The 16,306-nt window shown below is 42.8% G+C and overlaps 1 protein-coding gene across 1 annotated transcript; it reads right to left on the minus strand.

Moving 5' to 3' along the window:
• Nucleotides 1-1,512: 1,512 nt before the first annotated feature.
• LOC136140947 (zinc finger protein 813-like) lies at nt 1,513-16,291 on the minus strand. The gene is given in 7 exon segments (XM_065899084.1): nt 1,513-1,735; nt 1,737-2,331; nt 2,488-3,624; nt 7,579-7,705; nt 15,585-15,788; nt 15,903-16,092; nt 16,254-16,291. Coding segments are annotated over 7 exon segments (2,514 nt in total).
• Nucleotides 16,292-16,306: the final 15 nt, after the last annotated feature.

Below are 16,306 nucleotides of genomic sequence, written 5' to 3' on the forward strand. Positions count from 1 at the left end.
TATTCCAGGAGACTGAATATAATTCCTTGTCCAAACATTAATTTTTATTAACCTAGGGTAAAAACACCTTGGGCAATTGATTTAAACAGTGTTTTACAAGCATTTTCAAAAACCATATTGCACAATGGAACATACGTGTGCCTCAGGTAAAGAAATGTAATAAATTATTAGCATGAAGAAAACTGTATTGTTTCCTAATCAAGAAATCAGGAGTTTCAAGAGTAAACGTTCGGGGCTTCCCTGGTGGCACAGTTGTTGAGGGTTCACCTGCCGATGCAGGGGACACGGATTCGTGCCCCAGTCCGGGAAGACCCCACATGCCACGGAGCGGCTGGGCCCGTGGGCCATGGCCGCTGAGCCTGCGCATCCGGAGCCTGTGCTCCGCAACGGGAGAGGCCACAACAGTGAGAGGCCCGCGTACCGCAAAAAAAAAAAAAAAAAAAAAAAAGAGTAAACATTCGCTGTTTTGTTAAACAGTCTGAATCCATTTTATGATGTTGGACTACTGACAGCTTTAGGCAGCAGGACAACCCCTTCCTATTCTACCTATGTGGGCAAACTAATTAAAAAAAAAACAACAACCTGAGGACTCCCTCCTTTGATACAAACTGAAAGTTCAAATCTCATCAAGTGATCTCCTTAACACACGAAGCCATTGACCATTCCCTGTTCTCTTCAACCATTTTTTGAACACCTTGGAAGTCTCCACCCTTCCCATAGAAAGCTGAATTATATAACAAACATTCTCATAACACTTCCATATAAGTATCAGTCTCAATAACGAAACCAAATTCTGTGTGGGGTTCCACCCTGTTCCACTGAATGGTCACAAGTGCAAACCAGCAACAACAAAAACATGTCTTAAGGGTGAATACATGAAATTTCTAGTTTATCCACCAAACAAAAATGTCCCCATTGTATGTGGTTCATTTTGAAGAGAAAACTCATGAACATAGAGCCCTAAAAATTATTTCACTGAGCACAATAAAGGAAAAATGTGATACTGCATGATTTTTTAATTTTTCTATTTTGCATATGCTTACTATTTTCCTAGTTTCTCTTCATCTAAATCAAAGTGTATACCATGACGTTTATTTAGACACATAAAAGAACAAGAAAAAATACATTCATATACTGCATACTCAAGAATGGGGAGCAGGTATTAAGGAGTGTTTAAAAAAATAGCATCCCAAGGTAGAGTAATGCTGTAATGTTCTGTTCAGTGTGGACTGTCTGATGATTAGTAGGATGTGAGCCCCAAGTGAAGGTTTTCCGCATTCATACATTCACGAGGTAATCTCCAGAATGAATTCTTCGGTGAATACATTCCTTGTCAAAAGGCCAGGCCACAATAATTACAATTATTGGTTTCAATCAGGAATGAAATTTCTAATAAAGCATAGATATGTTTTATTAAGTGTATATAAAGCGTAAGATGGGGACACCTGCTAAAAGCCTCGTCACATCACTACATTATTAAAGTCTCTCACCAATATGGATTGCCTGATGGCATTAAGTCAGGCTTGAAAGCACACTGAAGAATTTGACATGCTCATTACATGTGTAAGACTGCTCAGCATTATGAATTCTCCTAAGACTTGGAAGGGCTGAACTCTGACGAAAGACCTTGCCACACTCATTGCATTTGTAAGCCTTCTCACCATTATGAATTCTCTGATGACGTACAAGGTTTGCATTTTGACTAAACACTTTGCCACAATCATTACTCTTGTCATTTTGCTCCGTTATGTATTTTCCAATGAATTCGAAGTTGGGGTTTTTGACTAAAGACCTTGGCACACGCATTACATTTGTAAGGTTTCTCTGCAATATGAATTTCTTGATGCCTCGTAAGGGTTGTCTTCTCACAAAAGACCCTGCCACACTCATGACATCTGTAAGGTTTCTCTCCAGTAAGAATTCTCTGAAGAAGTGCAAGGACTGCATTTCGATTAAAGACTCTGCCACACACATCACATTTATATGGTTTGGATCCTGTATGGATTATCTGATGATGCCAGAGAGTTAAGCCATGATGAAAAGTTTTGCCACACACATTACGTTTGTAAGGTTTCTCTTCAGTATGAATTCTCCGGTGAATTGCAAGGTATGAATTTTAACCAAAGACCTTGCCGCATACATCACAATTATGTAATTTCTCTCCTGTACGGATTATCTGATGCCTACTGAGGTATGAGCCCTGATGAGAGGTTTTAGCCACACTCATTACATTTGTAAGATTACTCACTATTATGAACTGTTGGATGACTTGCAAGGTTTGTGTTTTGCCTAAGACTGAGACACACTCATTACATTTTTAAGGTTTCTCTCTAGTATGAATTTCCTGATGAAGTCCAAGGACAGCATTTTGATGAAAGACTGTCACATATGTCATATTTATATGGTCTTGCTACTCGATGGATTATGTCATGCCTACGGATGCCTGAGGAAGAAAGAAAGATTTTCCCACAGACACTATGTTCTCCACAGTATGAATTCTCTGATGAGTTACAAGGTCTGGATTTTGACTAAAGACCTTGGCGCACACATCACATTTATGTAATTTCTCTCCTGTATGGATTATCCGATGTCGAGTGAGGGTTGAGCTCTGATTAAAGGTTTTACCACAGTCATTACACTTGTAAGGTTTCTCTCCAGTATGAATTCTCTGATGAACTGAAAGCTTTCTTTTCTGACTAAAGACCTTGCCACACTCATTACATTCATAAGGTTTCTCTCCAGTATGAACTCTTTGATGAATTACAAGGTCTGAATTTTGACTAAAGACCTTGTCACATACATCACATTTATGTAATTTCTCTCCTGTATGGATTATCCGATGTCGAGTGAGGATTGAGCTCTGATTAAAGGTTTTACCACACTCATTACATTTGTAAGGTTTCTCTCCAGTATGAATTCTCTGATGAACTGAAAGCTTTCCTTTTGTACTAAAGACCTTGCCACACTCATTACATTTGTAAGGTTTCTCTCCAGTATGAATTCTTTGATGAATTACAAGATCTGAATTTCGGCTAAAGACCTTGTCACATACATCACATTTATGTAATTTCTCTCCTATATGGATTCTCTGATGACTCCTGAGATTTGAGCCCTGATGAAACGTTTTGCCATACTCATTGTAAGGTATTTCCCTGTGTGGGCTCTGGTCTTGTGTCAGTATTGAAGGATGCATAAAATATATATTAGAAATGTTGGTTTGGACAGGAGGAGAAATTCCTTCAACTGGTGAAAATGAGGAAGTACTGCTGATACTCTTCTTAGCTTTATTAAAATCATCAATTTTCTGTTTACTTTTAAACATATGCAGTTCATCCTGAAGGCTTAACACAAGTCTATTTCCAATATGGTTGTTTCCCGCATCCCTTCCACCATGTTGACTTCTTCTATCAGTGACATTTTGGTTATGGGATGTAGGGATATTTCTGTAATTTCTTTCATCATGTCTCCACTGAAATCCAAAGTCAAACATATTCTCCTGTATTTCCAAGAGGTAAAAAGGTTCCTGGATTTCGTGTCTTCCCAAAATCACTGTTTGGAATACTCCTCCTCTATCAATGTTTGATTTTAGCTGTAATTTCCTTACCACGTGTATATGAGAAATATCTACAAGATATAAAGAACCATACATTTCCTATTCATTACACTGCATGAATAAAGTGTTTCACGTTGAATATATATTAAACAAAAGTAACACTTTTATCAAACAGAGTTATGACACTTTTCAACCATGATGCTAAATTTTTGAAGAACAGTAAAGAACAGGATTCTTCACTACAGAGTGATTACACGTAATTCAAATTAAGTTCAGCGTAGCATCGTTTCAACCACTGTGACAAAAACATTCAAATGGAAAAACTTACATTAGCTCTCAAAAAAGGGTATTTTCCACGGTGACCACAAAGCACATACCAACTAAGAGTAAACACACAAATACCAGAAGTTTAAAAAGGAAATCTTAAGGGAGAGGCAAGAAGAAGTGAGCTATGTAACTAATACTGTTATTCAAGCATCCCTACTGGAAATGGTTTCTGAGTCATCACGGCGGCACATATTGATTTCGGTCATCTACTGAAAAAGTTTTTCAATGGATGAAAGGGAATCATTTTTACAGTGTGAGTAATGAGGAAGGTGGTGGGATGGATGATGAAGTGCTGCAGAAACTGGGGAGATCAAGAGAACAACTTAGATACGTGACCAACGACAGTGTTTCTATCCACATCAAGAGACAACGTAAATGGACTTCCCTGGCGGTCCATTGGTTAAGCCTATGTGTTTCCAAAGCAGGGGGTGCAGGTTCCATCTCAGGTCAGAGAACTAAGATCCCACATGCTACAGGGTGTGGCCATAAATAAATAAATAAATAAGTAATACAAAAAGAGAGCCAGAGAGAGACCATGTAAAGAAAGACCAGGACTGATAACGGGGCTGAGTGGAGGAGAGGGAATAATAAACATGGGGTATCACAGCTTGTGATTGCATATATGTGTGAATAAAACTGTATGAGGCAACTAAAAATAATGAGGTTAAAAGAAAAGAAGAGGACTTCCCTGGTGGTGCAGTGGTTAAGAATCCACCTGCCAATGGAGGGGACACGGGTTCGAGCCCTGGTCCAGGAAGATCCTGCATGCTGCAAAGCAACTAAGCCCGTGCGCCACAACTACTGAGACTGCGCTCTAGAGCCCGTGAGCCCCAGCTACTGAGCCCACATGACACAGCTACTGAGGCCCACATGCCTAGAGCCCATGCTCCTCAACAAGAGAAGCCACTGCAATGAGAGAAAGCCCGCACACTGCAATGAAGACCCAACGCAGCCAAAATTAAATAAATAAATAAATTTACAAAAAGAAAAAAATTAAACTAAATTTTAAAAATTAATTAAGGAAAAAAAAGAGAAAAGAAGAATTGGCCCAGCAAGTAACACAACACTATTCCTTTTTCTTTTGGCCATGCCATGCGGCTTGCTGGATTCTTAGTTTCCCAAAAAGGGATCAAACCTGAGCCCATGGCAGTGAAAAGAGCTGAGACCTAACCAGTGGACCACCAGGGAGGTCCCAGTACGATTCCATTTATAACTGTGGAAATTATACTCTGGGTATGGGGCCAAAACAAAAGGGATGTAAAAAGAGAGAGAATGGGACACTGAAGCAATAAAGCAGGTTTACATTTATTACATTATTTGCTACATAAGGTATCAAACTGAATATTCCATAGGCCCCATTTCTATGCATATAATCACAAAGTACATACATAATATCCCAGGAGATGTGAAAGAATGTTTTAGCCGAAACCTAAAGGAAAAACTACAATAAGGCCATCAAAAAGAGTTTCTTCCATATGAAAACATACAGATACAAAGAAACTGAAAAGTACAAAAGCTCTCCAGAATACTGTAAAAAGAACAAAACTATAATAGAATGCAGCAATTACATTATGGGGAATGTATCAAACAAAATGAAATCACTGTCTTAAAAGATACCTACATTTTTGGCTTCCCTGGTGCCGCAGTGGTTAAGAATCCGCCTGCCAATGCCCGGGACACGGGTTCAAGCCCTGGTCTGGGAAGATCCCATATGCTGTGGAGCAACTAAGCCCGCGCGCCACAACTACCGAGCCTGCACTCTACAGCCCACAAGCCACAACTACTGAAGCCCGCGCACCTAGGGACCGTGCTCCGCAACAAGAGAAGCCACCGCAATGAGAAGCCCGCACACCACAAGGAAGAGTAGCCCCCGCTCGCCGCAACTAGAAAAAGCCCGTGCGCAGCAACAAAGACCCAATGCAGCCAAAAATAAATAAGTAAAATAAATAAATTTATTAAAAAAAAAAAAAGATACCTGCACTCCCACATTCATAACAGCAGTAATCACAATTGCCCAGGCATTGAAACAACCTAACTGTCCAACAGATGGATGGGGAACAAATCTGGGAGATACACAGAATGCAATTTCATTTATACATAAAGAAGAAAAAAGTCCTGCTATTTTTAACAGCACAGATGGACAACGAGGGTATATACGCAGTAAAATTATTCAGAGAAAGAATAAAACTGTATGATCCCATTTATGTGCAAAATATATTTTTTAAAAAAGAGGCATGCTGGGACTTCCCTGGTGGTCCAGTGGTTAAGAATTCGCCTTCCATTGCAAGGGACGCAGGTTCGCTCCCTGGTCGGGGAACTAAGATCTCACATGCCAAGAGGTAAATAAACCCAAGTGCTGCCTCAACTGAGCCCGCGAGCTCTGGAGCCTGCCAGCCACAACTAGAGAAGCCTGCGCGCCACAATGAAGACCCAGTGCAGCCAATAAAAAAATACATAAATAAAAATAAAGTAAAATTTTAAAAAAAGGCATACTAAGAGCAACTTAAAGTAGAACAGCTGTTACCAAACTCCGATAGCAGAATGTGGAGATATTAGTCAAAGGAGTAAATGGCTGAGGTAGCAAAACAAGCAGGCAGGGCTTGAGACAGCTCCTTGCAGGTTCTGAGGTGCCAGATGGAATGAAAGAGCAGCCAGTGTTTTCCCATCTTCTGATTAGGTCTTCAAAGAACACAAGATGGGGGTGGAACCCAGAAAGGCTCAGGGGCTGGAGTCTGGAGGCATCAGCTCTGATCTATAGGGACTGAGAACTGAGCATCCAAGGGAATCAAGTCCAAAAGGAGAGCTGAGGGAGCAACAGACCCCTTTAAAACAACCATGTTGGGGCTTCCCTGGTGGCGCAGTGGTTTAGTGTCTGCCTGCCAATGCAGGGGACACGGGTTCGTGCCCCGGTCCGGGAAGATCTCACATGCCGCGGAGCGGCTGGGCCCGTGAGCCATGGCCTCTGAGCCTGCGCGTCCGGAGCCTGTGCTCCACAACGGGAGAGGCCACAGCAGTGAGAGGCCCGCGTACTGCAAAAAAAAAAAACTGTTCACGCTCTCAAAATCAAGCAGCAACAAGTTCACAGGGGCCAGATAGCCGAGTGCAGCAGATCATGATAAAGACTGCCTTTGTCTTTGGTGGAGCTCCCACACCACTGGAGGGGGAAAGAATACATTTTACATGTTGAGGGACCGAGTGATAACTAAGGGAGAAGAAAAATTTCCTCTCAGACTTGACAACGAATAGATTTCTGTTTTCGCAAACAACTCTCCCATTTGGTAGAGTTTCCCAGACACTACTAATGCTGCGGTGGGTCTGGAAACATATTTCACAAACTCATCGACCGCTTGCCTCCTTCTCAATGCAGAGGGAACGATGGAATATGCAGACATCTAACTCTCTTCCAGTAGGTACTGAATCAAAAGCACAGAGGTAGAGCACAGGGAATGAAATATTTTAAAAGTTTCCACTTGGGCATTAGACACACTTAATCACTTAAAAAACTCCTGGTGCACCGCGAAGTGGCCAGATCATCTGAAGAAAGGGCATGTTTAAACTCCTGATGCTAAATCAAGAAGCTTTTCATGCCTCAGTCAACGTGGCTTTGAGCTCAGTTACGCAAGGCAGGGGATTCCAAAAGGCAAACCAGGGAAAATGCAAAGATACCCTCCTGACTTTTGGAGGGAAGTTATCCTCACCCACAGAGATCAGGTTCCTGTAGGTCTCCAACATCACGTCCCTGTACAAGGCCCTCTGAGCAAGGTCCAGGCATTCCCACTCTTCTGGAGAGAATTCGATGGCCACATCATTCAATGTCAACTGTCCCTTAAATAAAAAAACATTTCACCAAGAGGACGTGAGGAGAGTTCTTATTTCCATACGAAATGAGTAGAGGTAAAAGATCAATTAGGTTGAAGTATGTATTCTGACAGATCCATGGAAAGGTATTTGAAGCTACCTGGGTGTCTAATTTTAATTTCTTATGCTCTGTCATAGAGATTACAATATCCTTCAAATCGATTTACCCTTCTCATTCTTGTGGGCAATACATAAAATACATGCAAATAAAAATTCAACACCGTGTTGTCCATGTGGAAGTGTTAGATATTACGTTCTAGACACTGAGGGATAATCATCCTCGCGGAGGTGGAGGAACGTGAGTGGTGTCATCAGAGACAACAGAGTCCACAGTGGCTCTATAAAGAAAGCTCAAGACCTCCAATTATGAAGATGATAACAGCAGCAAAGAGGAACATTATGGGCTTCCCTCGTGGCGCAGTGGTTGGGAGTCCGCCTGCCGATGCAGGGGACGCGGGTTCGTGCCCCGGTCCGGGAAGATCCCACATGCCGCGGAGCGGCTGGGCCCGTGAGCCATGGCTGCTGGGCCTGCGCGTCCGGAGCCTGTGCTCCGCGGCAGGAGAGGCCACAGCAGTGAGAGGCCTGCATACAGCAAAAGAAAAAAAAAAAAGAAAGAGGAACATTATATGAACACTTCCTATATGCTATGCATTACTCTAAATGTTTTACTCTAAATGTTGTTACAACATCAAAGCTCATTAAAGAAAGATCTTTTCCCAACTTACAGAGGAGAAAACTGTGTCAGAGACACTCTGAAAAACTCGACTGAGTTCAGCAATCTAAGGAATCATACACTAAGCACATGAGCTTTGGTTGGGCTACACCATGGTTGGGCTCTGGAACTGAAGCTTAAAAATCAAAGAGTTAAGTAACACATAGAGCATTAAAATTTCATTGACAGACGATTACCTGAGAAAACTTTAAAGAAGTGCAAGGTAAACAACATGGAACAGCCTAAAAGTTCATTATATACGTGTACACACACACGTACACACAAAATGTTAGTAATCTTATTACTATTTAAACCATGAACATGATACTGTAGAAAAAATTCAAGGCCAGTGAATATATTAAAGATATAATATGAACTGCAAAAAGATATCTATAGATTCAAAATCATGATGTCTTTTACCGAAACCATGGACTTGCACATCCATGCACGTATGCACACATGTCAACGATAAATTAACGGAAACGAGAGTGGTCTCCTGACAGATTTTCAGACTATTTTTTCATTATCATATGTATTCACGTGTATTTCAGGATATTTCTTACAGAAATGAAAATGTACAAACTGTACTAAACTGAGTTTCTCAACATGATTCTATAGTAGGCTACTAAAAAAGAAAATAGTGCAGACATTCAAAAAAAACAACAAGAATACTTTAACTCCAATTTCAATAACTATATTCAAAAATATAAATCTGTCCATTTGAATTTATACAGACAGGCAATAACAAAAGCCAAAAAGGGTTTCTCTGTTTTTCCACTAATAAAACATTGATTCAAAATTAGAAAAAAAAATTTTTTTAATTAGAAAAGTTATTACTATTATATATTATTTTAACATATTAAGAATAAAATTCTCACAATGGTAAAGTAAAAAGTTTCCTGGAGAATTATAAAACATGACAAAAAAGAATATGGAAAAAATATATTGTTATTAAGAAAGAACATTTCACCAATGTCATGATCAGAAGGAAAGGGTCGATGCATTCCCTCTGAGTTACAGTGGAGTGAAGGGGGCTGGCCAGGTCTCCTGCCGTTCACCACTGTACAGTGTGCCTGAGCAGGGACCACTAAAGAAAGTAACAGGAGGAAAACAGAGAGCTGGAGTGAAAGACAAATCTAAGGACAGGAAAGGCCAACAGCAAAAGGAAGGAAAAAGACATTCTATCCCCCAGACAGCAAAAGTAAACAGAAAAACTGACATAAGAGACAAAGGACATTACGTAATCATAAAAGGGTCAATTCTCCAAGAAGATATAACAATTATAAACACATACTGAGGGAAGGCACTAGGTAAGGATGAATGCATAGGTGTCAGGAACAACACCTCTGAGTCAGAGAGGATTAGCACGTCCAAAGAAGGGAATTTCAGGATGGATACACTGAAGAATCAACTGAGAACATGACTTCACCTGAGAAAGAGCCATTTCTTACTCCTCTTTCCTCTTCCTCCTCTTCTTATGGGCTTCTTCCTCAGACCATGTGAGGCTTTAGAGGTCGATCTTCAAAGTGGGAAACAGGCTGTTTAATGCTTAGAATCAACACACCCCCTTCCCGAGTCACCACCACACGCACAGGGAAGCCCTCAGCATGTGGAACAGACGGTCCTCTGCTGCCTACTGTCCCAGGAGGGGCTCAGGACAGTAACTCCCACACAGAGTCTAACAGGTGAATTTTCCCACCCTTTCCTTCAGTTCAGGCTCCCCTCCTGGTGAGGCCCTCACATACCCAGCAGCAGCGGGCACCTCAGCTGGACCCGACGATCCCCTGCAGGTCACAGACCAGCCCTGCTCCATCCCCACGCAGAGCAGAGCCCTCACCCTCAGCCCAGATCTCAGCCCTCAGGAACGGGGGGACCCAGAGTCCTGATGTTCAATGACGGATCCAGATTGGAACATCCTGGGGAACCTTAAGTATTACTCATGTTGGGCCCCATCCCAGCTCCTTTAAAAGGCATCTCTGGTCAGAGGGTATAAAACATATGAAGATGCCTTACTCAAATCAATGTGAAGCCTGGGCTGAGCAGCGCCTAGAGGAGGTGAGCCCAGCACACCTCACGCTTTCTTTTTCTTTTCAAGCACTACTGAGGTATAATTGATGAATAAAAATGGTGTACATATAGGCTGTACAACGTGATTACTTGGCAGATGTACACAATGTACAATAATTATCAGCATCAAGTAATTTACACTTCCATTACCTCACAGTTCCCGTTTTGTGCCTGTGTAGTGAGAACACTAAAATTTTACTCCCTCAACAATTCTCCAGTATACAGTAACACACTACGATCAACCGCAGTCAGCATGGTACACACAGATCCCCAGGACCTACTCATTCTACAAATGACAGTTTCTAACCCTTGGGCAACATCGCCCCATTTTCTCCAACACCCAGCCCCTGGTAACAACCTTTCTACTCTAGAGCTCTGTGAGTTTTACATTTCTAGTTTCCACACAGAATTTATCTTTTTCTGTCAGGCTTATTTCAGTGAGCATAGTCATTCTAGGTTCATTCATTTTGTCACAAATGATAGGCTCCTTCATTTTTATGGCTGAGTTTTGTGTGTGTGTATATACATACATACATATATATATTTATTTGTATATAAAATCTCTTCATTATTCATTCGTCAACATTATGGTTCTTTCTACAACTTGGCTGTTGCGAATAATGCATTAATGCTCGTTGGGGGCAGACATTTCACTCAATATACTGATTTCATTTCCTTTGGATATCGAGCCAGAGACGGGTTCGACAGATTGTGTCTGTTCTACATTAAACTTACTGAGAAACCACCATACTGTTTTCCACAATAGCCGTATCATTTACATTCCCACCAACAGGGCATTAAGTGTGCTCTGTTCTCTGTATTGGGCCTGTGTGTGTGTATGTGTGTGTCTGTGTGTTGAGACAGATATAGAGAGGATAGTACAGAAACAAGCATGAGCCTGGCAGCAAGAAAGTTAACAGCTATTTCTTCCCAAGGATGAGCCTCTAGACTTGAGATCACTGTGGTGTTGGGGCCCTTTGATTCTTGAAACAATCTTTCCAAACATGACAGGACTTTATGGTCCGTGCTAGACACATACCTAGCAGAAGCTCCCTGCTCAAAATATTCTGCCATCTGACATAGAACTCATAATTTCCCATATGGACACAAATAAACTAACAAACTCTCATGGGGTCCAACACAGTCTCCAGGCCCTCTCTTAATGATCCTCATATAAAATACCAAATAACAAACCAAGCTCTTCAAAACTCATGCATCAGGAAAAAACACATACGGAGACACCCAAGGATCAGTGGACCCAAAACCCCATATTTTCATTTACAATGATTCCAGCACAAACACTGTCGTCTCCAAAACCTACCAATTAAAAAGATGTCTCCAATGATACACACGCCTCAGGGAGACTCCAACATGCCCAGTGAAGTGCTCTCTTTTGTGTCTTTCATAGTGCATCTGAAATATTCTTCACTCACAGCCCAAAATGCTCAAAAATAGCAAAGGTAATGCGAAAAATGATGAGACTCTCCCTGTATGACTTGGAGGTTTACACGACGATTCCTACCCTCCCAAAAAAGCCAACACAAGTCACTGCTTTGAGTGGATTCTATAGGGCACCCTCTAGATCCATTCCTGCAGTACCATGGCAGCCATCCTCCTATACCCAGAGCTCCCTATGGGTATATCTCAGGCCACAGCTCTAACAATACTGGGGGAAAATGGTTCTCTCTTTCTAAATCCACTGTCTTCATTCCTCCTCAGGAATGAAGGTGTGACCCAATGTAACCAATACACGCAAGCCTCAGTCTCAGCATCTATGTTACAGGGAAGCTGAGCTAGGAGCCTATGGCACCTCAAACCCACAACCACCCATAAACCCGTGTCATGATGCTCCAGACAGAATTAAGACATCCCTTGCCAACTTCCCCACGTCCCTTGATCCCACAAGGGACAGGTGCACACATTCACTGGGCTCAACTTATGCCCACACCTGTGGCCATATCCCTCGTGCAGACCCACACAGGCTCTGCTTCACTTCCCCGACTTCTCTCTCTCTCCTCCAGGCGAACAAGAGGAAACGTGATAAAGGGCACAAAGACCTCTCAGCAAAGATCTTGCAACAAGAACACAGAAGCTCCTGCCCAAAGGACACTGGGCGTTCAGTATGAAGATCAAAAGGCTGGCCCTCCGGAGAATACTTGCCAGCAACTAGGGACGTTATGGAGTCCAGTTACACAGGCATTTGAGTTCAGTGAGACAGTTACAAAGAGAGAGCATCCCTAAGTTTCTTGTCTCCTGTTCTCCCCACTCACATCAAGTGGGGAGCGCCCTATTTAGGGCGCTCTCCTTCACATCCCCTTAGGTTCTGGACCTTCTGCCCCCACCTTAGCACAGTGAAATCACTACCGCTGACTCTGAGCAGCTGAACTGCTGGAAGGCAAAGCACCTGTCAAGGTGGCGACTGGTCCCTGGATGTGCACACCTGGAACACCTGTAGCTACAGTAGAGCAGTAACCCAGCAGAATAAACATGAGGACACCTGACAACACTGCAGGAGGAAACCAGTTGTACAGGGCTTCTTAGGCCTCCCTACATCTTTTTGCTCTGGAGTAAATAAGTAGGCACACAAGGTAAAGATCAATAAGCCCTGAAATATCCAGAACAAATATGGGAACCACCCTCATCACCTACCCTGTTACCTTCGTATTCCCTGAGGAGTACTCAGCCCAATGGAAATTCCTAGCACCTGAAAACATCCCACGAGTGAGGCGTTGCAGTGACCCTGGGAAAAAGATGAACACTGTGTCCTTCGGTGGAGGTTAAAGACAAGAGACTCAAAATAATCAATGGAGAAGTGTGTTTCTGTTGAGGGTGACTGATATTGAGGCAATAAAATCTGGTTAATGTCACAGAGATTGTCAGGGGTGGGGGGTGGATGGGGAGCCATCTCTGAACTAAGACCTGAAGGAGGGTATATGGCCAAAATCATGCTGATTTAAAAGAGAAAGGTAAGAGGAGCAACTAAGATCTGAAACATGAAAGGTATTGGGGTGAGAGAGAAAAGGTAATGTGACCAGGACAGAGTGAACCATGAGAACAGGGTCAGCTCCCAGGATGAGGCTGGAGACACCGGCTGGGCCCTGAGGATGATACAGGTCTGTGTAGCTACAGGAAGGAAACTGGATTTTGTCCCGAGGACAAATAAAACCCTAGCATTTTTGCTTTTCATTCTAGGATGACTGGGAACCGTGAAAAATTCTAAATAACACAGGACACTCTCACTAGAAAGAATTCCCACCCACAAACACACAATTTGGCCAAACACTTCAGGAGTCAATATTCCTCAGACTCACAGTTTCTGAGTCTAGACTCTCATCTCCATATTACAGGTGGGCTCCCTGAGGAGGCCCAGAGGGGAGACATGTCTGAGAAAGCCCAGGTTGAATCCAGAGAATCAGGTGGAACTAAAGTCTGAAATGGGATCCTGAAGGGCCAGTGGGCAGACTTTGTCCTCATCGCCTGTCGAATTTAAAACACCAGGACCAACCTTCATGTTCCTGACCAAAGGAAACTTCTCTTTCGAGGTCTGATCAATTCAATTGAGTATTCAATTCTTCTTTCCAGAAGATCTCAGTAAAATATTTAAACATGCAGATTTGCAAAAATACAGCTACTGGTGAAGAAAACATTGTAAGGGGTCAGCTGAAAAATAAACTGTGAGCAAACTTCTTCATCATGAATAGATGGCTCTGTTGGAGGAAGGTTCCAAGTCAATCCAACTCATCCTTCACCATTTGCAAAGAACACTAAAGAGGGACCTGAGTGAAACATCTTCCTGTCACCTCACAGCTATTTTAACACACCAAATAAAAGAGAAAAAAAACAAATATTAGACTAACTGGTTAAATTAGGTTTTGACTGTTAATGTAAAAGACCAATGACCTCTTTACCAAATACTCATCAAAATTGTCTAAAATTATTTACTAGTTATCAAAGAAGTTTTCCAATATATAAGATGAAGAGGAAAAGCACTCAGGCCTCATAGAAACCTGAATCAATAAAAAGAAATAATTTGTGAATTATTTTTAATCTAAAAACGCTGGTGTCGAAGTCTTTCAAAAATTGAGGATTTACCTTATTTAGAAAAGAATGACATGAGTAGACTACCTAAGGGAACCAAACTTATTCCAGAAGTTAATAATTACCCACAGGAAAGTAGAAATTGAATGCACTAAGATTTATTCCAAGCTACACAAAGAATTAAATGTAAAGAAACCAGAAAGAAAGAAAGAAAATTCATTACAGAAACCAAAGCTTTTAATGTTCCTTTAAAGAGGCACCATGTGGTGACAAAGCTAGTTATTTCTTGTGCCACTAGTCTCTCTCCTCTCCTCTACCTCATGCCAGGAAAATGGAAGGGGGTGACCCACAACTGTCTGAGTCAAGTCACTGTGCCTTGGCCGAACAGGAACTGCAAATGGAAGTTATCTTCTCTTACAAATACTTACAGAATACACAAACCTTTCACTTTTTGCACTTCCCATCCTCATCTGTCTAATTGAAGCAAATAAATTTTAATTCATTCGATTCTAAAGCTACAAATCAACATTATCACAACATAATCATCCATATCCAAACAACTCACCACCCATCTGGACCCAGTTTCTCACCTCTACCTGCACCACTGTGTTTCCACTTCACTCTGTTTAGCTGTCTCCTATTTCACCTGTCTTTTTGTTCCCCTCTACACTCCTGCTGTTTCTCCCCTCCTAGTTCTCCCTCACCCTTGTCCTGCGACTTCTTCCCCTTCTTGCTGCTTTCTCCCCAACCTTTATGATTGTCCTAAATATCCATGTATGTCTCCATCTTTTTCCCAAACTCAGCTCCCTCTCCGATCTCCAGATTACATCCTTTCTGTAACTGCTACAATGCCTTAGTCTGCACTCTCTGGCACCCCAGGTGGCTATGCCTCCTTCCTGCTTTCTCTCTCCTGCTCTTCTAGTCACTAGTTTTCCTCTCTTTCTCTCCCAGCACCACGGTTCTCTGAAGGGCATGGTTGCAACTCTTTCGCTCTCCGCCCACTCCCTGTGTGAAGTGCCTCCCTCCTACCGGTGATACAAGGCCCCTGCCTATGTTTCTATTCCATCGGTTCTCTCTCATTCTTTTCTCCTTCTCAGTTTTTCTGCTTCTCTCCCAGTCGCTCGGTCTCTGCTTCTCCTGATCCCCCTCGCCCACGAATTTACAAGGATGAGGGATGGTGACTGAATAAGATGCCACCCTACCGGAAGAGACTATATTCCAGCGGGGTGGAGCCTGAGGACAGACATACACTGGGTGTCACAGGGCTGGCCCAGGTCACCTCTCCCTACGCGGGATGAAAGGAAGAGCTAACTAGGAAGGAGAGGCCTGCGGAGCAGAAGGACCGGCCTGAGGAGACGCGAGGACAGAGAGGCTGGGAGGGAGGGAGGGGGTCTCCGGAGAGGGGCGGGCTCTCCAGAACCCTAGGGCCGGGGAGAAGACGCGGCCTCTCCGGGAGCGCGGCGGCCGGCGCTGCCCTCCAGGGGCCGAGAGGGCCAGGCTGGGGGCGTGAATCCACCTCGCGAAAGAGGACTTTACGCTGCGAGGGAGAGACATTAACAGGTTTGAAGTAGGGAAATGTTGCGAAAGGCGGTGTCTACGTGGACAAGGTAAAAAAGCCAATGTCAGGGACCAGCCTCAGAGCGAATTCAAACCCAAAGGAAAAAACACCCGTCCTGTGACCGCGACGTCTGGATTTACTTGGCGTGGAGGGCCGGCTGCTGTGATTTTACCTCCATAGTGACTGCGAGACC

The sequence above is a fragment of the Phocoena phocoena genome, chromosome 20, assembly GCF_963924675.1.
Source record: "Phocoena phocoena chromosome 20, mPhoPho1.1, whole genome shotgun sequence".
Classification (NCBI taxonomy): domain Eukaryota; kingdom Metazoa; phylum Chordata; class Mammalia; order Artiodactyla; family Phocoenidae; genus Phocoena; species Phocoena phocoena.